Source organism: Ischnura elegans, chromosome 1 (genome assembly GCF_921293095.1).
Source record: "Ischnura elegans chromosome 1, ioIscEleg1.1, whole genome shotgun sequence".
In the NCBI taxonomy this organism is placed as follows: domain Eukaryota; kingdom Metazoa; phylum Arthropoda; class Insecta; order Odonata; family Coenagrionidae; genus Ischnura; species Ischnura elegans.
The window spans coordinates 51,272,855-51,298,548 of record NC_060246.1 but is presented as its reverse complement, the minus strand read 5'-3'; the positions used below and the strand labels follow the sequence as shown (position 1 = coordinate 51,298,548).

General features: G+C 38.1%; 1 protein-coding gene across 1 annotated transcript; it reads right to left on the bottom strand.

Moving 5' to 3' along the window:
* Positions 1–1,300: 1,300 nt before the first annotated feature.
* On the bottom strand, positions 1,301–25,677 carry LOC124160229 (translation initiation factor eIF-2B subunit alpha). The gene is made up of 9 exons (XM_046536042.1): positions 25,332–25,677; positions 23,453–23,494; positions 23,272–23,373; positions 23,029–23,168; positions 15,427–15,543; positions 15,225–15,337; positions 11,342–11,486; positions 6,005–6,130; positions 1,301–1,516 (listed from the first exon to the last, which is right to left on the bottom strand). The coding sequence occupies exons 2-9, from the start codon at positions 23,472–23,474 to the stop codon at positions 1,367–1,369; spliced, it is 915 nt and encodes a 304-aa protein (XP_046391998.1). The 5' UTR covers positions 23,475–23,494; positions 25,332–25,677; the 3' UTR covers positions 1,301–1,366.
* Positions 25,678–25,694: the final 17 nt, after the last annotated feature.

The window sequence follows — 25,694 nt, the reverse complement described above, 5'->3', positions numbered from 1 at the left end:
TACTCGCACATCCCTACTTGTTTGATTTATGTAAGCAGTAACAGGTTAATATTTATAGAGATATGCAAATTATAAATTTTCAGGATGAAAATGGTGGAATATCTGAGGAAAAGTCATAACAGGCATTATGTAATGGTGATTAAAGAACAGAAATGAAATCATCAATCAGCTCATCACCTGGAGATAGTAAGATAAATACACAATGGCAGATGCAAAAATCGTGAAACAGTTGTGGAAAGGCTGTAAATGAAAGTACGGAATTGAAAAAAAGTCACATGGAATATCGAAGTCAGATTTTAAATTTGGTAGGAGGGAGTTTGTATTCACATGTGTGCTACACTCGGATTAATACAATTAATGAAAGTACAGTATCTTAAAAAAAACTAATCTCAAGGACAAATAAGCAAAGACCTTGCTGTTACTTTACATCAGGACCTAATACTATAAAATGCAGACGTCAAAACCTGCAGCCTAAACATAAGGAAAAATTTGAAAGTATTACATATACATATCTTGCATGAATCACCAGTCAATAATCTTTTGTCATGTCAAAATTTATTCAGGTCTAACCATCAGCTAGAATGAAAATCTGCTATGCTCATCCACAACCTACACACAATGCATCAGGATGTCAGCACCAGAATAAAAAATAACAGCCATGCCTATGGCCAACGAATGCTTCATGGCTCTCTTCTCAGCAGGCTAAAATGGGTGTACTCAGCCGCTCTCAGTTCAGTGGGTCATGATGTAATGATTACTTGGTTAGAGCATACCAAATATGACAATATGAATCATGACTCATAATTGTTTTCCTTCCTTCTGCTCTGTGGTGACGGTGGTGAGCATGGTGTTTCTATGCTCACTAGAACAGCAACTGCTCAGTATGTTATGTCGCTACTCAATTCCATGACGTAAGAGTGCTAACTTGCTCAGTGAGCAAAGGTGAGGGCACTGTGCGGCTGATGGTACCAAATGCTACTACCGAGCAGAGAATATGGACTACAAAGGATGAAAGTCATGGCTTCACGGAGCATCCAAACTCCCCAGATGACCAAGCTCCAACAGAAGTAATTCATCACAAAAACCATGAAAAATATTTTGGGTGAGAGTTCTTTTGTAGTGGGAACAATTACAAGATTTTACTAATGCTACAATTTTTTACTGAATTTCTCATTTTTTTAACTGACATTTCCCTGACTTTTTGCAGAGCACCAAATTTACATACATTTTCAGCTTTTCAAGGTTTTTAAGACACGTGAATATGGAAGCATGAAATGAATGGTTTGAATAAAATTCAGAGTGATGTAAAAATTTAATAACAATTTATTTAAAAGATTCAAAAAATACAAAAATATCTTCTAATAATTCAGAGATAAAGCTTTATAAGTTCATCACTGACCGCAGAAGGTGTAAGGATTCCAAGATCAGTAAAGAGAAGATTAATGTAGGCTGGCGGAGTATAGTCCACAAGGGGATGCTCTTGACTCAGGTCTTTACCCAATGTCCTGGCAGTATACTATATTGAAAATCAAAGAAGAATATTCAATTGAATACATTACTTAAGAATAAAAAAACACAATATATCTTGCACAAATTACATGGGTCATCCCACCTCAAATCAATGAACTTTTGTTCCTTGAGGTCAGATTTTGAAGAAAATTTCAGGATGGTTCTACATACTCACAAAAAAAAATTCCACAGACTTTTCTAAAAAATTAATGAGTTATATGCATACTTTAAAATTTTTCACATTTTTGCAAAAAATGCCTTCAATGGTAAAATTACATACAGAGCAACCTCAATAAAAAGAGACCCCATGGTGCAAACAAACACTTTCTGTAGCAATTCTCTTTCGCTTTACCGGAGGTGGAGCAAATGATAGCCAATCTATTGTCAACACTTATGTAGGAATAGGATTGGTGAGGCGACAGAGACATTTCTATCCGATAAACTTTAGGATAAATCCAGAAGAAAGGCGATAAACTGCATCAATAAATTTATGTGTGTTTAAATGTTAAAATAAAATGAATATTGTAGCCGTTGCCGTTTGGCTAGGTACATGGTGTAGTAAAGAGGCATTTACGAGGTAGGGAAGGCTTGCGTAAATTATGAAGGGTCGAATAAATATTGTAAAGTGTTATTTAATTTTATGTAAATGCTCATGTAATTTTGTATGAATGTGTGTGTGAATGTGAAGTGATGAATGAATGCCTAGATTTTGTATTTTCCCATCCCCCATCCCTCCCACGATTCTTCCGTCTACGAAGTGGAAAATTCCGGTGCCTACGTGATACGTGGCATGTTTCTCCCCACCCCACTGTGAAGCCGGAACACCTGCGTACGGAGATGATGAAATCCTCCAACCCCGCCCTCCACAGAAAACCACCCCCCCCTCCCCTACGGAAAAATAGCCGAAAAAACCCGATGCCCGGGGTTTTTCCGCCCACCCATCCCCCTCCCAGAAAGTGGCTATATAAGCGGAGCGGACAACAAGAGGAAGAAGGATTCTGCTGGAGACATCCGCCGGAGGCTCTGCTGGATTAGGTACCAGGTCTGTGAGGAGAGAGAAAGAAAGGGAGGCAGCACAACGTGGAAAAAGACGCGAGTATTGAACGGCGGTGACTTTGGAAAGAGGAGATAAGAAGGAATCTTCCTAGCACGCGCAGCAGAAGACGTCGATCCACGGCGCCAACACAGGAGTTCTCTCATCCCACAACGATACTAGTCGCTGTATCGAGCCAGCCGAGGAAATCTTCTCCACCAGCAAATCAGCGAGAGTGTTAAGTACTCCAGCCACCAATATCCCCAAATTTCAACAGAATCAGAAGAGCCCCACTCCCCATTCCCCTCTTTCTTCCATTCAATAGAAGAAGAACAGTGATATTCTCCCGTACATTTTTTTTTTATATTTTTTTTGAAGTTCCCCCGTGTCCCCGTGTGTGTGTGTATGATTAATGGTAGTTAGTAAGACAATAAGAGATTATTTGGAATTGGCGATTGTCATTTATCAAGCATTTTTATAATATTTCACGCCAACAATTGTGATCAGGGTTTATTTTCTTTTTTTTGTTATTTATTAGTTGATGTTATTAGGTTCAGAACTGGCCAGTAGCAGTAATTTAATTTGTGGTATTCAAAGAGTTATTCATTTATGTATTTTGTGGAACATTTCCTATTTAAAGTAATAATTAAACGTGTTGTTGGAACTGTAAACTGTTACGTAAGCCTTCATTATTTCGTACGCGCCAGCCTCCATTCAGCAAGTGAACCTACCCCAACTTATCTTTCCATTTCCTTTTCTCCCCCTCCCCCTCCATTTCCCCTAGCCATCGAACCACGGCCCGCTCACCTTGAGCAATCCCTCCAAGCTATCCTCCCCCACCCCTCTGAAAGTGGAACCCGGACGGAAGCCGGAAAGGTGGGTTACAATATTGACTATTGAATGATTAGAAAACTATCAGCATCTAAGATAAAACATTGCAGGAGGACTCCTGGCACTTTTCGCAAGAGATAGGAGCAGCGCAGTAGCACTCCCCGGCACTCTAAGGGTTAATAAAAAAAAAACTAGCCATTCAATCTATAAGAACTAAACTGAATGAAAATCATGCAAAGCATTGCTTTTTCAATCATTATCCCAATGAACAACCGAGGAAGCCATTTCTTCTATGTACTTAGTGTATTTACATGATCATTCTATTATTTGGATATTTTTTTGTTGAATATTCAAACAATCACTGATAAATCTGTACCGCAGTTATTTAATGCCTCAAATGCTTCTATTGGTGTATGTTCTAAGGCCTGTATTCTTAGTCGACCCTACATATCCGTCCCTGCATAACAAAAGGCCCCTACATGCGTTTCTCAGTCGACCCCACATAAGTGATGGGGGGTAATTCCATTGTCAAGTTCTCAGAAAAGACGTAGATGATGGCACAGTGCCAGTTTTCCACTCTGCTTGCATAATGAGATCTAACAATCAAACTAAGAAAAGAGGTCCGATAATTTTCGGGCGGATTGTTAGGGCAATGGCTCAAGCTAAATACACAGTTGGTGCCGTCCACCAGGTTGTGTCAGTACGTTGATTATCACTACAAATACTCTCATATCGAGCCAAAAGTAGAACCTTATTGTCTTTAAATTACTTCATAAGCAGTATGTACAAGATAGTGATAAGTGTTGGGCAAATATGATCGTTGACATGAGAACTTACGTTGCATCATCAAGGTTCGTCATTTGCTTTTACCTTCCGTAGTTCAGTTTATTATGCGGCAGATAGGAGCATGAAAATGTTTTTTATGCTTGTACATGAACGATATTGGTTTCTCATAAGCGTACTGAGTGCCAAAAGTGAAAAATATTAATATGTATATATCCGCAGAAACAAGGTAATACATACCATTATTTTGTACTTAATATACTTCAGCAAATTTTATTATCTATTTCACTTGATGGGTATAATTCGGTAGTATTATTACCTTTCTGCTGTGTTACTGTACATATTAAAATGGTTTGTGTGAGCTCCTCTCCCTTCATTTCCATTGTAACATAGATAATTTAATCAAAGTGATCAGCAGACGAAATTTTGCTGCCATATTTTTGTAGGGTGTAGGGCTGGTTCGGGTACCATACATTAAGTAAGTTCCATTCAGTTCCAAAATCAGCCATATGTAGGGCTTGATATGGCGCATGTAGGGGGATATCAGTTTATGTAGGGGCTGATGACGTATCCAGGGTCGGTTGGCCCTACAGGATCGACTAAGAATACAGGCCGATGGCCTTTTTCTATCATCCTATGTAACATCTTCATGATCTACACTAAAAAGCCTGCTAAGCATGTATAAGCAAGTGGCAGGGCAGTCACAGTTTCTTAAGTTTTCTCCCTTGTAAATAGCATTATTAATTTCCTAAGCACAAAGAAGTTTTCGCATAGTCATCTACAAGGTTTCGTCAATGATTTGCTGTTTTCCATTAAAAGTTGGTGTGAATTTCTGGAAAAAGAACAATGATTCATTTTCACCACAATTCTTGAGCCACAATCCAAAATTAGTGTATTTCAAGATTCAAATGAAGTTGAGATGATAAAAAATTAATTGGCTTTAGAGATGAGGAGTCTGTCTAAGCAATGTCACCCAACAAAAACAGATACCTTCGGAAAAGTGCAGCCTTCATAGCTGATGTAGAGCAACAACAATCAATGAGGGGAATTTGTTCAGAATAAAAAAGCTCATTTCTAAAATGTATATGATATATTAATTTTTACTTATACAATCATCAAGTGAAATAGAAGAATAACATTTGCTACTCTTTGTGCAATTCTAGTATGGAAGGTATTCGAAATTTGAGATATTCGAGTCATGATTTATTACTCGAATTTGTTACTAGAGTTCGAGAAATCTGCTATTCAACCTATCTCTAGTGCTATGCTAATGACTTTGAGAAAGACACCTCGTAGCATGGTAGTGAAGGCTGTTCGGGTGCTCCACCGGCTAATCTCCTTCATGGCTGCCAATGTTTCAGGGTACGAGTCATACTCTGAAATGTTGGCAGCCATAAAGGATTTTACCCGGTGGAGCACCCAAACAGCCTTCACTACCAGCATACGCCGGGAAAGCATCAGATCTTTTTTCACACCTCGCAGCTGCTAGCAGTAGTGAGTAAAACACTTTGATCCTGTCCTCAAATCCTCCCTCACTGCTCAGGCCATTTTCGAAACCATAGGCCACTAACATTCGATACACCTTTATCAATACAAATGAATATAAAATTTGCCACTATAATTTAAATAACTTAGAATCGTAATAATGTATGATATTTAGCGCTGAAATAAAAATTTACAAATTCAATTTGCCACTTCAATATTGAAGCCAGATGCCACAGTTGTCAAAACCACCATAAAAATAATTGAAATTAAAATATTCGCATCCACCAATGAAAAGGTTTCCATCTCTAAAACATACGACAACCACACAATTTATGGCATATAAAACGACCAATAGTCACTCACCTTGAATTCATTTGGGAGATCATGCTGATTCAAAGGGTAGAGTCGGCAAAATTTGAAGCTTTCAGTAAGCACAAAGAATGGCTTTTTCATTTCTTTTGCGCAAAGAGCCATCGTATATGTTCCAATCTAGGAAATAATTTTAGGCAAATTTAAATTAGATATCGGTAAATCTTGAGAAAAATGATAAGACTGTTTAAAACACAATCTTTACCTTGAACATTAAACAAGAAATTGGTACCAGCTTTGTTTCAGGAAGAAACATTGGGCAGAGGAACAGGTGAGGTGCAGTTGAGAATTAAGGCCGTTTTACACGGGGCACGGAATTGCATAGGTTAGAGCTGCATTAATTTCTAAAATGGCGCGGAATTGCGCGAATGCATGAACGAAATTAGAACAGGGGCTATTTTTCCGTCTCGCATCCATGCATTCTCGCATGTGTTCTAACAATTCACCGCTTTACACGACGCAATTTTGATTGTGCCTTCGCATGTACGTCAGATTGCACAATTCTGTGTACTGTGTAAAACGACCTTTAAAATAGAGGTAGAGTGAGAAGGAAGTTCACTTCATAATGATCATGAGTCAACCAATGGATGAGAAAGAGAAAATTGGGTAGGGTAGGTTTAGTATGCTCCAGATATTTCAAAAAACATTACAGCTGTACTTCCAGAGACTAATCAAGGGATAAACGTATAAGTGGCTGACAGGTTCATTCCTACAACTGTACCATGAGAGATGATATAAGGACAAGAGATAATCATGGAGAATCTTGAGAGAAAGTTCGGCATAAAAGTGCCGATAAAAATGGAACTATGAGATCCTTACGTACAGTGGAAGCCCGGTTTTGCGAGTACAGCTTTTTACGAGAATACCATTTGTGCAAGGGATAGCCTTTGTGCCGCGAAATGGCCTATGTTTTACAAGTAAAAAAATCGGATTTTGCGAGGTCAAAAAGTTTCTTCCGCTGGGCATGCTCGGTTTTACGGCGGATATTTCTCAAGGGCGATGCAGCGCTGAGCAAGCATTAACTATTATACTTTGTATTATCTGTTTATTAAACAGAAAATACAAGATGTTTGTCAGATCTACAACACCCAACGACAGTTATGTCCACGCATTTATGTGATTTACGGCCTTGAGTATGCTCCATGCGCTCCTATTTCACGTTCTTCTTCTGCTAGGCGCCGTTATCAGTGGGAGGGGAATGGGAGGAAGATGAAGTGGGAGAGGGAGATGTGTTAATGTTTGAATATATTCGTCACTGTATAAAATGAAACAAAGCCTTATGCAGCTCAAATAATTAAAATTCATCTCTTTCACCATGTTTTTGGTTTCGAACAATAATTTAATATTTGAATTCGATATTCGAGTTCGAGAAATCTGCTATTCAACCCATCTCTATTTTTAAATTAACTAATGTATAAGATACAATAATTTTACTTAAGAAACTACACAATTAGAGAGTTGCCATGGAGGTTAACTTTGTTGACAAAAGGCTGAAAAGAGTCCAAAACTAAAGGATTCTCCATACTATTAATTAAAAGGATTAATAAATCAAAAATTGTTGCTTAAATAATTAAAATAGTTGCAGCTCAAATAATTAAATTCATCTCTTTCACCATGTTTTTGGTTTCGAACAATGATTTAATATTTGAATTCGATATTCGAGTTCGAGAAATCTGCTATTCAACCCATCTCTATATTTAAATTAACTAATGTATAAGATACAATAATTTTACTTAAGAAACTTCACAATTAGAGAGTTGCCATGGAGGTTAACTTTGTTGACAAAAGGCTAAAAGTCCAAAACTAATGCCTCATTCACATTACGATAGTCCGAGCCGTCGTTCTAACTATAGTTGACCGCAGTAGCCGTGTGAATGCAAGTCCTGACTATAGTTGACGTAGTTCCGAACGTTGCCACTTTACTATCGTTAGGCGCTGGGAGACCGGAAACGGAAGCGACAAGAGAAAGACGAAAAGCTCGTGAAGCTCTATTATTTTCATGGATTTGTCCTAGGAAGGAAGAATATGAGCGGAAGAAAAATTATTCGGTAAATACACGTTGAAAACAGTAATATCTTGTCAATGCAAACCACAACAGCTTTGCTAATCATCAATTTCCCGTTCACTTTAGATGTCAGCACTAGAGAGCAGCACAGGTTTCAACCATCGTCGTGTGAATGCACGATAGTTCCGACGATGGCTGGAGCTATCGTAATGTGAATGAGGCATAAAGGATTCTCCATACTATTAATTAAAAGGATTAATAAATCAAAAGTTGTTGCTTACACATATTATTTCAATTAAGCTAAATAGTGCCTTGAGTTGAGTTTTTGAGATACAAAACTGAAAACTAATTATCTTAATTCAAAAAAACTTAGCCTCATATAATGGAATATAAGGAGATGGGGTGGGAAAGAAAAACGAAAGCTGTCAAATGAGAGTCCCCTGATGCTAATGTGAAAAAATTCAATTTTTAAACTTGATCCTTTTATTAGCACACATCATCTTTCCTTATAGAAAATATGCATTTTGGAAGATTTTATTCCACTATATAAACAGATGTAGGAAAAAAGCAAAAAGGATTAGAGTAAAAAATTTACAAACCTGTATCTGTGGAGAAAAACAATATTTTTGATTGACGAACAAGTAATTAATTTGCTTAGTTTGATTTAAATGGAAAAAAAGAGCAAAAAATACTATTTTACTCTTCATGGTAAAAGACACACTTTTTGCAATCTAAATAAGAAGAAAAAAACCATCAACTATAGGATAAAATAAAAAACACTGAGGAAATACAATGGTAAACTTAAAAGCAAGGTCTCCAATTTTTTTGTCATTGAATATAACATTTATTTACAATGTCGGATTCATCGTTGGAAAGGTCATGGCGTCAGCTATTTTTGCACGTTGTTACCCTGGCACTCGATGACCTTCCCCATCCGTACGATGGACTTTTGAATCCCGTCGTCATACCAGCTTCTGTGTACTTGCAAAGATAGGCATTGACTTCCTCTTGCAGCTCGTCATCTGTCGCTAACTTCATCCCTCCTCAGTGTTTTTTCAAGGTGACCAACATGTGGTAATCACTGGGTGTGACATCAGTACCGTATGGAGGGTGCATTATCACTTACCACTCAAACTTGAAGATCAGTTCTTGCGTCTGATTAGCAGTATGCAGGTGCACATTGTCATTATGAAATAAGACACCCTTAATCACCATTCCTATACATTTTTTCTTGATCAAACGTCAAAGCTTTTATAATGTTTAACAGTACCTTTCCGAATTGATAGTGATTCCCCAGAGCATGAAATGCACCAAAAATACTGCCATTCGGTCTCAAACACTCCTGTCATGACCTTGTGGCATTTTTTAGTGTTCCCCCCCCCCCCAAAATTTCTGGTACCCCTCCCCCCCCAGAAATTCCTCGAACTTCCTCCGAACTTATCCGCAGAACTTCTCCCGCTAAGGACTTTTCACGCTAAGGTTTTTCGCGCAAAGGATTTTCGCACAAAGGCCCTGTAGCAAAAGGCCCTGTCTCGCAAAATCCTGTCTCCGGAAAATGCTGCCTCCGGAAAGCAGCATCCGAAAGCAGCACCGAAGCCAGCACCGAACCCAGCCTACCTGCAATCCAAGACTTATATAGGACTACTGCGGAGGAATACTTACTCCTTGGCAAGCAAGGGGAAATCGGTGCTAAGGTCTTAGTATTGCACTTTGGAGTGAGAAGTTTTACCATTGTCCTATCACAACTCTCTCTCCCTCCAACACCTCACCCCACTATCTCCTTCCCCTCCATGTGTTCCAATGAATATCCCTCTGATTCGACTGATGTCTCAAACCCAGAAGTTGAGGGGAGAATTCTGGGTGGTATGCTGTTGACTCAAACCCAGGGGATGATGTTTGGCAGAGCAGCCGGTGACCAGGGGCAGTGGCGCAGTAGTTGAATTCGCCTTGGGTACCCCCTCCGCCGCTTGGAAAAACCCCTCCCCTCAAATCCTGTCTTGTCTTGCAATAGGCAAGCCCTCTTCTGCTCGTGGCCTGGTCGTGGACGCATGTCTAGTGAGACATGGCAAATTTAGAGCAATTATTCTGCTGGCATTTAGCTGGTAATGTTTCCTTTGGGATCATGAATTACTATCATTGTTTTCTGTAATACTTCTGATTTTGAATACTCTACTTTGAATAGATATCGAACGATAATAACTCGTAAATTTTTTGGCAACCTTTTTCTTGTGAGCTGATTTTTTCTTGTTTGTGGAGTCTTTCCCTGATCCAGTTTGTGACCGACGGTTGGAGTTTTCCCTATGTCTGGGCTTACGTCAACAATCAACTAGATTTACGACGTAACGCCACAACCTTCTTGCCTAACAGAGTTTGTTTAACCTTTTCCAGTTTTGGAGATGTCGGGTGGCAATATTGGTTAGACTGTTGCTTTGTTTCCGGGATATAGTGGTGAACTCAGGTTTCATCACCCATTTTTAGTCCAAAAAATCATCTCCTTTCTCTTCAAAACAGAGCTCAACTTCTTCCACACACTATCTCTGGTGGTCTTCGGTGAGCAGTTTGGCCACTCACCTGGCAGTGGACATTTGCAGAGTGGACGTTGGCAGAGGGAACTTGTGGCACCACTTACAAACGTTTTTAACATCCATTCATTTTTCAAAATAAACTTCAACAAATTGGTGATGAATGTCATTAGGAGTCACCTTTTTCGCAGTCAAAATTTGCATGACAGACCAAACTTCACACCTGGACAGAAATGTGAGAGGAAGCTCCATGGAGACGGCTACTATGCCAACAATAAGGGGTTGACAATGCTTCACAGTGGTCGAGAGTGGTAGCGTAGGAACCAAGGAACACAGTGGTGTTGGCAGATTGCATCTAGTTCTTGATGTGGTAATGCAACGACTTAGGAGACCTTTTTTTTTAAGTTTACCCTCGTACATTCTAGTGAAGTTGCAGTAGATTGAAGTAAAATATGCTCGTGTATCAACATCTATTACTACGGTGAATACATGATGAGCTTATTCTACAAACCCTAAAATTCCAATTGCAATTATGGCATAAATTATTCCTAATACTCCAAATGTTTCCTTTTTACCTCTGGAATGTGGCACCACATACCACCCATGCCATTGATGGGTTACACTGTGCACATGTACAGTACCTATGTATGCCATTTTTCTGAAAAAAAGCTCCAGAGCATGATTCTGTCATATTTAGAAATTGGTAAATGCAATAATTTTAAGAAGAAAATAGAAACAGTACCAAAATAAGAGCTTCCTTAATAAATAATGGAGTATTAATGAATGAATACTAATGATATTCACCTTGTTAATGATTCCACCACTTTCAACTACACCTTCTGCACCAACAACAACAATATTCACCTTTTCCATGACATAACCAACGGCAGAGTCCAATATCAGAGTGCACATTATGTTGGCTTCCCTCAAATTTTCACACATTTCTTTCCTGTTCATAAAAAAATTGAACTAAGGAATAAAGAGAGCATAAATAAAAACTAACAAGGAGACATCGCAAGAGTGATGTTCAGGATCTGGATCGACTATCACTTCGGTTGGATGGCACATGGGACAGGCTGATCAGCAGTTTCACTCACATGAAGACCTCAAAAATGGCTTCATTGGTGGATAGCCTCATAAGATGAACACCTTTTCCCGTAACGGTATTCAAGCACTGCCAGAGATATGGGAAAAAGTTGTAGCTAGTGGTAGAAAATACTTTGAATGATTCATTTGTAACAATTTTTTTACAATTAAGTTGTGATTTCATTAATAAAACTGCGAGAACTTAGTTGTCCACCTAATAACATCGGCATTCAGATCCCGAACATCACAACATACAACAAGGCCTTATCAAGATAATTTTCCGGAGGGATGGGTGGTGTCATAGCAAAATGCAATGTGATAAGCTAGAAATCCACGAGTCTCGGATTTATACAATGAAAGAGAGAAATTCCACCCAAATATTAGGGGAAAAATAAAGACCAAGAAAATAGGAGCTTTATTTATTGAGTCCCTAATTTAAGAAGTCCAATTACGTTTGGGAATATTTCCACTTTCAGTGACATAGTAGTCAATAGCATTAGATTATGATAGTACTATAATTCACAGGTTCTCATCTCAATGCTAGAGGCATTTTCTGGAAGAATTTTGATGAAGGAAAGGGAAAATGCACTGGTCAAAGGAACTATTGTGGGAGGCAGTGTGTTGGGGAACAGGCTCAGCAAATGGATGGGACTTAGTGGAGTGGCGGTGGTTGTTCATTCAGATAGAGACTGGCATGGTGCATTCTCCTAGTAGGCAGAAATTGCAGGATAGTTGGTATACAACATTAAAGGATGTGCAGCAGGGAGATAAGGAAGATTTGTAGATGACTGGTGGGGAGGTGGAGCGAAATAAGAAGCAGCACTTGCATCTTGGGAGGTAGCATGGTGAGAAGGAAGAAGAAGGGGAGACAGTACCAAAATAAGAGCTTCCTTAATAAATAATGGAGTATTAATTATTATTTGGTCAGTGCGGAGGAGAGTGTGGTGGGCATGTTACGCAGTTTGGGTGCCTTTCTGTATGTGACAAAATATAAATATAGTATATAAGTAAGTATATACTATCATTCTTAGTTAACAGAACCATTTGGATGGGCAAAAATTGACCACAAGACTGAACAGAGTTTTTTGAAGAAATAATCTGAATAGAAGTTGGATGTATATGGGTGCTATATAAACTTTCTGGTAATACAGTAAACTCTCGATTATACGAAGCAGGATATTACAAAGTTTTCGATAATACGTAGTGAAATTGTGGTCCCAGGGAAAAGCTTATCGTAAATACATGGCGCTATTCGATAATACGAAGTTTTGAAAATAAGAAATTTTTTGAAATTACAACAATCGGGCTAGGTCCCCAGGAGCAAATGGAATTTGTTTACACAAACTACAGCAAAAAATTTGTCTGGAAAACTAGTTATGCCGGTGTAAGTGGCTAAAATATCAGCGATTCCAATTGTCGTCCATCAAATGTGTGAAATTGTAAATGATAGTGCAACACCGGAGGGAAACGGTTCGCCTAAAAACTTACGGTAGGAATCGAGGGGAAGTAGGAGTTCAGTAAAAATATTGTGGCTGACACAATGCCCCTATTTACGTACCTTTTCGTAAACGTCGCATCGAAAATACTTCGTAGTTAAACATATGAAGAAGGTTGCACTAGGTATTATAAATGATAGTGCAACTTTGGAGTCAAAGGGTTCACCTAAAATCTTACGGTGGGAATTGAGGGGAAGTAGGATTTCTGTAAAAATAGCGTGGCTGACACATTGCTCCTATTAACGTGCCTACTCATAACCATTGTATTAAATATACCTCGTAGTTTAACTTATGAATAAGATCATGTGGGGTATTTCTTATACAGTGAGTCCTCGTTCTACGTCACCCCGTTTAACGTCATTTCGCGATAACGTCACGAAAATTTTGAGACCGTAATTCGTTTATCGCACCTTCGCTTCGCGATAACGTCAAGGCTTTTAAACTTCGTGCGAGAAAAAAACGCGAAGCGGCGGGCGTTGCAGGTTGTTCGTTTTGTGGGCGGTAATACAGTCAGTCTAAGCAAAGTGTAAAACGGTGTGTTTATTCTTCATTGCGATTACGGTTTTAGCAAAAATTTCTGAAAAATGAATTCTTGCGTAGGTGCGCAAGGTTTTACTTGAAATAATGGTTTTCAGGAACCTAAAAAGTGATTTCAAGGCATTTTTCCCGGTAGAACTCGGAGTTTTTGTCGTGACTTCTTTCGCCGAGTTCACAATAATTTTGGTTCCTGTAACTGCGACGATGTTTCAGCGATGATGATGCCCAGGCGACGCTCGCCCGGGCGACCACCATAGCGAAGCCGAAAAGCAATTGCTGGAAGATAAAAAAATGGAGAAGGATTTACGTCACTGCTGCTATTGCCGATGAAGACAGGAACTCGTATTTATGCGATAGTTTGGCATTCCCACCGTAAAAAATGCCCCTGATATGATACGCTAACATTTTTTTCGCGTAGGAATTGTGAGGTCTAGGAGCCGATATTCACTTTTCACATTGTTTCTTATGGGATATTATGCTTCGATTAACGTCATTTCGTTTATCGTCACATTTTTCAGGAACGGTAAGAGACGTTAAACGAGGACTCACTGTACTCCCATTCTTTTGGAGTAGGACAGTAAGAAATACCCCACAGATTTGGATTTTGGAGGGGGGAAAGGTCGGGGAAAATATTACGGTTGTCAGCGAGGAGAGGTGGGGAGAGGTAGTAAGGATAACACCAATGATATAATACTTTATACATGAGCTCATATTGAGGGCGAAATGGCTCCTCTATTGCCAATTTCAACAGGTATTTGATGATTTCGTGCATTAAGTTCTCGCATCAGCAGCTTGCTATCTATCCACAAGGGAAGCGGCATCTGGCTGTCTTTCATCCCGGAAGCTCTGAATCGCTTGGAATCGGCTTGAACTAAATTCATGAGAGAATATGCCAAGGGCTTCAGTCAGCACCTACGAAGTGTCTCAGCAACAAACAGTAGAGAAGAAGTGGCTGGGACTAGACATGACAGCAGTGACTAAGAAGATGAAATTGAGGAATATCTTAAATATTCGGCTCTATTTACCATCTAATTATTTTGCAGGCTACTCGTGATGAAGAGGCACTTCCAACTCTAACAATGAACTTTCTTCTAGCACTCCTCACCGTTCCCCCATTCCAAGAGACCTTTCTTTCCAAAACCATTGTTTACTCTCTCGTACCATCTTCTGCTGATCTTTGGGAATTTCTTTGGAGCTAAGATCGTTGATATTTCAATTAAAGAATGGGCAGTTTAGGGTTGTATGATTTTTTAACAACCTTTCAAAGTATATAATCAATCAAAAAGCATTTTTTTTTAATTATAGCATAAATAATCACCGAAAACATTTTAAAAAAGGCCAATGAAGACAATAATGGTGGTGGGAACAAAAGCAAACTCTTTTTAAGACTTACTAAAAAGGTTCGAAATTACGAAACTCGATATTACAAAGTGCCAATTTTATGGTCCTGCTGACTTCGTATAATCGAGAGTTTACTGTACTGTCATATGAGTCAATCTCTTATGTACAGTTAAATGATAATTTAGCTAATTGAGACCACCCCTCTGAATAAAAAATATTGTACCTACCCACTGTTGTCTAAAGTAGAGTGAGTAACATACACTTCAAATCTTTTGTTCTGCAGAGCTGCTTCTTTGAGAGCTTGAAGCACCACACGAGATTTTGAATGAGTAAGAACACGCTAAAATGTAACAGAAACCTCATTAGAACTCAAATACTAAAAAAAAATTTCATTCACAAAAATAGACACACTAAATATAATATACTCACATATCCATCAATAATAAATGAAGATGCCAGTTGGGCTACTTTTCCTTTTGCCTGCATCAGCTTTTTTAAGAAGAGTTTACCTCTGTTCAACATGATACCCTTGCACTCGGCAAATGTCTGAAAATATACAACAAAAAATACATTTAATAGAAAGGAGAAGATACAGATGAAATGTATAGTGAGGGAAGTCTAAACTTAAGACTGGATGAAGTCAAAATTTTTGGAGGGTATCCAATTATTGGTTATATCTTCTCAATTTTTAAGCTCGAATAACTTAATCTAAGTCATCATTCCTGAGTCTTGGAAATACAAAATTTTTGGTGCATATCAATACCAACAATTAACAGTGCTCACCCATTTGCTTTCCTCTCACCAACATATACACATCTCCAATATATTACATATTTTTAGCCTCCTCCAAATTACTTCCATTCAAAATTACTATCTTTCCCAGGCCATAAATTTTGATTGCTCACGGCAAAATTTCATACTTATGGGGACATGTGCCATCCCACCCCAGCACTCCATAAACCCACAGATTTTACAAATAAATAAGAACATATTGTCAAAATATCCATGTTGACTGCATACTACTCCCAAGCATTGTGGCAGGAATATATCTGTGAAGGAGGCGTACATGTCATTCAAGAGAAATTTGTTGGCCTATGAAGAAATGATAATCCACAATGTGACAATCCTTTCAGCACAGATACAGAAAATGTGAAAACAGTTACAATCCTACCAGCAGGTACCCACTAGGAAATTTTAGATCAAGTGTGATTTTACATCCACAACAGGAAACGAGCTGATTTAAATCCTAATGAGGATTCACTCACACCTGATCTGGTTTTATATCAGACCTGATATGGTTTTAGATTAGACTTGATCTGGTTTTCAATCAGACTTGATCAGGATTTATATCAGATCTGATATGATTTGAGCGGAGACCTGGTCAGGATTTAACAAGTTGCAGACCAATCATGGAGATCTCAGCACTTTTCATTCCGAACTTTGAAGAGCAGTCAGAGAGATTTCCCTGTTTTCACATAACTTTTTCTGCTTATTTACTTATTATTAGTTACTTATGTTCCCATTTGCTTATGGTGTATTTGACAGTGTGCTTTAGATGACTTAGATTAGTTTTATACCATTAAAATTTTGAATTCTTAAGTATTTTTCAAATAAACATAAATCACTATTAGAGACATGAAATGTCCGGAAATAAATTCAAAAAATTGAAAAATAAGGACCATCCTAATGAACAGTAGCCCGACATGAATCCACACAATTTATCACACAGAGAATGTTTGCAAAAACAGAATTTAATGTAAGAGTTCATATGAGTGCACTGATAATTAGCCAATGTTAACATCAATGAACTACCTCGCAAAGTGTACGCCGGCAATGGATATGAGTAGAAAGTAAAATGAACATGAGAATGAATAATCATTAAGAAAAATATTTAGTGAACAAAAATGTGCTTAAATGATATACAGTGAAACCTGTCTTAAGCGGAATCTCTCGGGCCCTTCACTTTTTTCCGGATAAGACAGTATTCCGCTTAACTCAGGGTCTGACAATTCAAAAAAGACCGCGAAAGTCATATCATGTCCATTGAATGCGTTGCCTAAAAGGTTGGTTTGACTCAAATTCTACACGTAGACGATTATGAAATGATTAATTATAATGAAATTATAAAAGAACAGCATCGCATTATTTTTAAATAGTTTATTTGAAGTAATCAGTCATTTTTGTCTGTCTTTCCTTTTTTCCTGTAGAATACAATTTTCTACGTTGCCAATGGCACCATGCAAGATGTTAAACAAATCAGTGTAATCTTTGGTGAGACTGCATTTTTCTAATTCTTTTGATGAGACCAACATTTCTCTATACGATTTTTTATTTTCTTCACATATTAAGGTCACTTTTTCGTCGGTATCACAGATTTCCCCTTCTTTATTATTGGCTGTTAAGGACCCATCTTCATTGCTCGTGAGAAGATCGTTGTCGAAATCCACAAATCTCTCAGCACTCATGTTATCTCAGTTTATTACTTACTTAAAATTCGCTTAGATCCACCATTGGCTCCTAAATAGCAAAGGTCATATATATAATCCTGTAAATATGCATTTACATTGGTGATATGTCAGGATGTAAATTATTTTCTTTACCTTCCTCGGGGATCAGCTCTGGCAGAATTCCAGCTTTGGCGAAAGATTGTTTAACAGTTGATGTTTTAATATCTTTCACTGCCAAATTAATCCAATTAATGGCATCCAGCACTGATACTTTTTATACCTCTGATACTGAATTCGCAGTATCTGCTGCAGCCAATAATGATCGCATTATGTTCTTCCTATATTGTGCATTCAGCGATCTAATTACTCCCTGATCCATTGGCTAAGTGATGCTTGCTGTGTTTGCCGGAAACCAGGCTAGCTTCACATTCGCCAGGTAAATTTTAGGGTAACAGGTTGCATTGTCAAGGAAAAGTATGACTTTCCTATTTTTCCTCCTCATTTCGACATTGAAACTTTTAAGCCACTCTTCCATGATTGAAGCCGTGTTCCATGTTTTTTATTCTGACTCCATTTGACCGGTAGCTTCTCAATTTCAACGTTTTTAAAGCATTGTGGTCGAGCTGATTTCCGGATGACAAGAGGCTTTAGGAGCTCCCCTGCCATATTCCGACAAATGAAAATGGTCAAATGCTCCTTTGAGTGCTTTCCTCCCACAGAATAAAGAATTAGTGTACATAAAACATCATTGTTTGAATTTTTACCCTAATTTATATAAATAGAACTCGGAAATGCATGTAAACTCTTGCAGTTGTCTCCTTTTACACACAATGGCTTAGACGGCAGAGCCCTAAAATACATTCTGGTTTCATCCCCGTTGTAGATATCACATCGTTGATAATCTTTAATTTTTACTTGAACCCTACATTTCCACTCCACGGTTTCCATGTCAACGTCATTTGACTCGCCAACAACACTGCTCCAAACAACATTGTGTCTTGCTCTGCAGCTCTCTAACCATCCATTGGAGGCCTTAAAATCCAATTTTCCTAAAGAAACTGCGAATTTCTTGACCTTTTCTTGGACTATTGGACCTGACAATGGAATATTCCTCGATATTGCCCGCACAAACCATTCCCAAAATAAATCGTTTATTTCTTCATATTCGCAGAGAGGCGTTTTCCTCTTTGAATGTAAACTAAGGCCTAAAATAATCGACGGAAACAACAATTATTTTATGGTGTGTCGTTTTGCAAACTATTGTGGCATGGGAAAAGAAGAAATATGTTTCTTAGAACCTACCTCTTTCAAATTCTTTCTTAATTTCGTCCTTCTTCTTAATTGCTTCGTAAACTTGAGTCTTTCCACACTTCAACTTCACTTGTATCTGCTGCAAAAATGGGTTGGCGGATTGGTTAAGAAAGGAGGTAGCAGGAGGGAAGAGGGGTGGAGTATTGTTGAGCATTTGATACAATGTACGTGAAACGAAACGCACGGCACTTTACATTAGGGACGAGGGACATAAGGCACTGGAGGAGGATTAACACTAGGTTTAGGGAGACGCGGAAGTGCTGTGGTTAAGGTCGATGCAATATTGTTCTAAGTCCCTCCTGCGACGTGATGTCAGTCAATAATGACGTAGACCATGGTGAACGTGCGACGCATTTAGCTGGTTCCGTTGGATTATTTTCTATGGAGAGGGCTTTACAAAACATTTTTAGTACTTTATTTCCTTACGGTAAAAATTGTCCATGGAATTTATTTTTGCAATTCCGCTTAACCAAGAAACACGTGCCCGGGAATCGATTCCGTTTCCGCGTTTGACAGTTTCCGTTTAACAGAGGGCACCAATGCACGTAAAACCCTATTGTGACCGCCAGGACCAACAAAATTTTCCGGATAAGACAGGTTTCCGCCTAACTCAGGTTCCGCTAAAGGCAGGTTTCACTGTATTTGTATTTTTTACTTTGATAAATAAAAATAAAAGAAATAAACATTGTCTGTTAGGAACACATGCAAGTCAGGTTCCTTACCCAAAAGGCTGTTTACATGGTACATTAACCTGTATTAGTTAATGTCTAAATGTTTGAATGCATGATTGAACACGAAAATGCATCAATTACCACCCAACATGTGCGAATGCACGAAAAGAAGATAGAATGTGATCTAATATGGTTCATGCATATGCACATGTTCCGTTCCAGTCCACAAAAATAATTCACACAAAAAGATATGGACTCATAGGGATTATGCACCACGTAAACAGGCCTTAAGATACAGGAAAGGGCATGCGGCCTGAAGTCTTCACACTCATTCATAACAGACATTAGCACATTTGATCAGACCTGATTTTAATTGATTAAGTTTTTTCATATGAAGCTAGAATAGGTACGCTATAATCATATCAGTACTTATTGAAATCGTGATCAGAACTGATCAATTTAGATCAGACTTAATTTGATTCAGTTCAAACCTGATGTAATTAGATCAGACTTGATTTAATGCCTTATCAGAACTGATTTGGATCAGAAATTTCCATGATTGTATTCAGAAAAATTATACCACAAAACTGCTGATTGCATAAAAATTCGTTCATCTTGGACAACTATTTTCTTTTGTATTAATGGTTTTCCCAGAATTTTTAAAATCACTTTTGGGTCATTCCATTTCAAATCAACCAGGACCTGACACCCACCCACTTGGATTTTCATGAAACTTGCCATGGTCATATATTCTGATATATTGGAGATTGTGTACAATTTTAGCCTCCAATTGTCAATGATATATGAGCAAATGAAATTTGGGCATGACCCCTACAGTGCCGCAACGTGCAATGCATGGTGATTTTTATTTTCATCCATAACTCCTTTCCTGTGAAATGAAAAGGCATGATTTTTTTATCTAAAGCTAAGTAGTCCATAATTACCCCACGATTATCATTAAATATTCACTGCATGAAGTAATTCAGCTGCAAAAAAATAAAGTTTACAAAAAAATCTCGCTTGTACCATTTTTCATTGTCAACATCCACAGGGAAAGGCCATGCGAATACAGACTCATGGTTCAGTTTAAAGTAATCATTAATGTATGAGCTAAGATCCAAGAGAAAAAAAATCATGAGTCCGGCATTCATCAATTAGTAAAAAAAAATACTCATTCATGGTCACAGGAAAAAAATGGCAAATTTTTCAAGGCACATGGATATTGACAATTTAGAGGAGAGATAAGCTTATACGCATGATTAAACTATATTGGAGCATGCATTCTCTCACTATAGCGTATGCTATGGCTCTTAGAGTAGGAAACACATAAGCAATCATGTGAATGTACTCCCCCACGTACGGCTAATTTGGTGGTATCAGAACTATTCCTGCTATCTCTTCCATGGGTAGGGGCATGCAAAAGGTGGGGCTATTTTATAGCCAAAAGTAGAGGTATATTTTTACAAAAGCGAAGTTATTTTGCCCTGAAATTGGTGTTATTTTAGCGTCAAAATAATTTATGTTGATTGAGAGCCATGCTTTCACTGGCCCACCCATTGCCCTAAATTTAGGATATTATTGACTGGGGATAATTTAAGCAATGATATACATGGAGTATTGACTGAATTAACCTATTTTACATATTTTATCCTTCGCGTATCCATATATCCAGCTTGCATAGATGAGAAATTACTTTTGAATGTCTGTAATTTCAAATGAAATACTGCTATTCTGATCAAGTTGTCTTGCAAACGATATATCATACATTTTGAGCTCCTAGATTGCTTTAATTATATCCATTGAACCCTAGGCATTTTACTTTTGTAGTATTTTCTGTAATTCTCCCAACCTCAACTTCTCTGTCTCCATTGATTCGAGGCCATTAATTTTTTGTCTTTAAGTCAGGATTCATGTAAATAGATGGAACTTCTTGGGGATCAAAAGCTGAGATCTTTTCAAATACCTATTTTTCAGCTTAGGTCTTCTACATAAGAGAACTAAGTTGGATTGATGCCTTTTAAGCCATCTGCATTAGTATTGACTTTAAAGTAGCTGCTTTAGAGGTTTTCATGTTTTGCAAATGTAATAAGTGGTCTTATTGAAAAACAGTACTCTCATAAATATTCTGGAGACTCATTTATTACTTCTTTAACTCTTTCGAGATGGTGGAGTTCTCTCCTTAGCATGAATTGAGGAATGAGGTCCATGAGACTCTTCGGTCCCCTCTGTATGGAGCATTTATGCTGGACATTTGTCAAGAAAGGTCTTGCGGATAATCACAAACTCTCAACACCAACCTTTTTTGATCCTTCCTAGTGGGGACTTCGCATTATCTTGGGCTCTGAGGGTAGTTGGCCTCCTTTCGCGGTTTATAACCCTACCAGCGGTTTCTGTTTTTTAATTATTTAAAAACCAATTTTAGGAAACAATAGCAATATTTAGGAAGTAAGTATTGCCGTCGCATGTTCTCTGATAAATTCTGTGTATTTTGGTACCTCATTTGTAGAGTTTGGTTGCTTATAAGTTGAGAAAAAGGTATCTCTACAGTAGAAATAATATAGAAGATCATGAGTATAAGCTTATCCCTCCTCTAAATTGTGTAATATCTATGAACCTTGAAAACTTTACCATTTTTTTCCCGTGACCTGGTTGATTTGACATGGAATGACCCTTTTCACAATCAAGGAGCTGTGCATTAGAAAAAAATGTGAATATTATTTCCCTCTTGGTTTTAATTACTTACTAAACTTACCATTATTTTCCTTTCCTTATATTGCAGAAAGGTTTTTGACACCATTATCCCATCTCACGCATTACCATTTACAAATGCTAAGTGCATAATCCTGTATCTTCCACTACACAAGTATCTCTCTTTATGCCACTTCATTTCGCTGATTATTAGTACATCTAAGATCATTCTTCGCATTTCCACCTTCAGATTCTCCAGTCCTCAGCAGGTTCGATGGAATCTAACATTCCACATACCTATCCCTAAAACCGTATACATCACATATGACCTATGCATAATCTAGGGAAATCCCCGCCCGCGGAGATGCTATTAGTTTACCCAAGAACCTTACCTTCTAGGGTACTTGATTTTTACCTCTGAAATTTTCCACTCGTAAGAATGCCTTCATGTCTTTATTAATGGAGTAGCTACGACTTATCGAGATAATTAAGTTCTCCTTATGTAGCCTATTCGACGAGTGAACTCGCTTATATCGCAACTACAACCTCTATATCCAGGGTACGACCCACAATCCGTAACCCTGTGAACTTAACCTTAGCCAAGTCTTAAGTGTATACGCATATGGTGTACACTTACAGTGCACACCACATGTTTGATTACCCGTGCCTCAAGAAAAGAAGAGAGCAAAACAAGTAGACTATAAACGCTACCCCCGTGTACGGAAAATAATTTCGATAACACGGAATTTCGACTAGAAACAAATATATTGTATTTATGTGCAGATAAATGTCCCTTAATTCTAATTGCTAATGAAAGAGCTAGAACTGTTTATAGCTTGATCGCAATAATAAGATCACAATGCGTAAGAGAAGTACAAGTTAAAAACAGGCTACTGGCTCTAAACGGAACTTACCTTCGTATCAAGTTTGGCCAATGTAATGAACCTCATGAATAATTCACACCCCGAAGCAACACCTGTCACTGGGTACTCGGTATTCTTCATAACTTCCACAGCAACTTGTAAATTGGCATCTAGCTCTTGCACAGTTTCCGCTGAAGTTGATATGAAAAAATATTCAATGGGATCATAAAAATAATACGCACCCCTGATAGATGAGCGACGGAGTACAATAGTCCCAAATCCTAGATAACTTACACTCATCCTTCTCTAGTACATTCATCAGTGTTCTTATAGCAGCAATACCAGCCGATATTTCGTGCTCATTCTGCAAGATTTCGCAGAAGTACCTCTCTATTTCTATAAAGTGAAACAATTCTAATTTGTGAAACGCTCATTCAAATTTCTACAAGAAATATAAACATAGTCGCACGTTTACCTTGACGGTTCATATTTGCCATACGATTACAATCAACAACGGGCGCGTTCCGAAATTCACTGGCAGTACTGCCAGTGCTGCCAAACCGTTCCGAAATCAACTGGCAGTACGGTGCAGTAACGGATGACGTCAGTCGTTTGATGACGTTCCCTACGGTGGACTCTACTGCGGCTACTGCAAGCCGAGAGCAGCAGTAGCGGCAGTAAAGCAGACGATTGGCGGTAAAATTTTAACTTGGCGGTGTGTTTTCGTATAGTCATTGCGCGCGCGAGAAGATGCAAATTATAATAAATGCCTGAGTTATCTCTTCACAGCCACTAAAGAATAAGTGGAAAGGGTAATAAAATGTTTTATGCATGTATAATATCTACTTCTAGTGACTGAAAAGCTCGAATATCTGCTTATTAAAAGTTGGGTTCGTGAAGTGTTCAGCAACCGAAAAAGATGATTTTTTGGGGGCTGATGGTAAATCAGGCTGCTTTGCCGTCTTCTCTTTGAATTATTGGTCCAGTCAAAGTTAATTGTATTCCATCGTTTCTGGATACATTCTATTTACAGTGGAAAATAGAAATATAACGATGTTGTCTTACTTTTGACGAAGATAATTCAGGTCTTAAATTACCCAAGTAATCTTTAAAGCCTAATGGAATATGATTTTTGTGAAAAAGTGTTAAAATGACGGTAAATCGTGACTCTATTTGGCATTATTCTTGCTGACAATTCCTAAAAAATTGCCCGAGAATGAAGGTGCTATACTCTCAAGAAAAGCCTCTTGCCGTGGGCAGGAGCAGCGGCAGTAAGCAGACGGAAGCCGATGTTCACCTGTTTTTGGAACACTGCAATTGCCTTGTAAAACACATACAATACAAATAGTACGCTAAACGTGGTATAGTACGCAAGTAAATGAAATATAATGGACATAATTCAGAATATATTCAAGTAAACTGAGAGAAATAACTTCCACTCATAAATATATATTGGATGTGAAAATGGCCAGTGTTGTGCGCGAATGAATTTCTGTATGCCTGTATGAAATATTTGGTTTGCTAATTTCGTGTGATTAACCGATGGTGTCTTGAATAATGTCTCGTTAACTCCAGTTGTAGATAAGAAGTAATCCCCGAAAACTTCAACGCAAGAAACTATAATTAAAATTACGTTTTCCACGCATGTATGTGTATCATGTGTTACAGAAATGTATGCATAAACTTTCTTAATTTCTATCATCAATGAGATGCAACTTCCTTATTCTATGCCATACGGTTTAATGTGTATTCTAGGTAGTGGCACACGCAATTTTAACTGTACGTTGGAAATTCGTCTCCCTTGGCATTCTTCTACCTTACAACTGTACCCATGCATGTTTTCGTCTGCTTAAGTGTCAGCATACTCGCTTATTTTGCGTTAGTCCATGAAGTACGAAATATAATGTGTAGTAAAGCGTATATTGCCTTTAAATTTTCTTCAATCATGAATATTGAGGAACAGCTAATTAAATCCTGCATCGGTGCCTTGTAAATTGTTCTTGATAATGTTTACGCACTGAAAACCTAACAATGGAAGGCATTTTTCAACCTGAGATTGAAGTACTTTTAATTTTAAAGGTCTTAGGTGACTCTCCTCGATTGCAATGGATATTTTAAAATATTTCTTTAGGCTACAATACATCAATGTCGAAGTTTCATGCTTACAACTTATATATTGAATTTACTTTGAAAGTGGCATTTGCACGATTCATTATTTCCCGCGAAATTATCACGGCAGCTACTGTTGACCGTTCCGAAATCACTGCCTTGCTTACAGTGGCAGTACTGTTTTCCGTTCCGTTTTGCAGCAGCAGTAGCAGTACTGCCAGTGAATTACGGAACGCGCCCAACGGCAGGTTGTATTACGGTATTGCTTTGTTTCCTGAAGCTGCTGAAAGGTGTTTCGCTCGGTTATCATAATTTTGCGTGTTCCTTTTAATTGTGATTACGCTGTATTCATGCCACAATTTCAAGTTCATTTCTGTGTGGAAAATAGCCTTTTCTTATTGGAAATTGCAAACGTTTTTTGAGTGACTATTATGATTCATACATGAATTATGCACACACGAAACAAGGAAGCATCCGCGAGAAACGTATTATGAGTGCGAACACGGAACACCTATCAGGAAAAATATCGGCGTACATTAATATTTCATGAGGAATTGGACATCGTGCTCCAGAATAATTGAAATGGTCGATAAGAATTTCTGGTAACT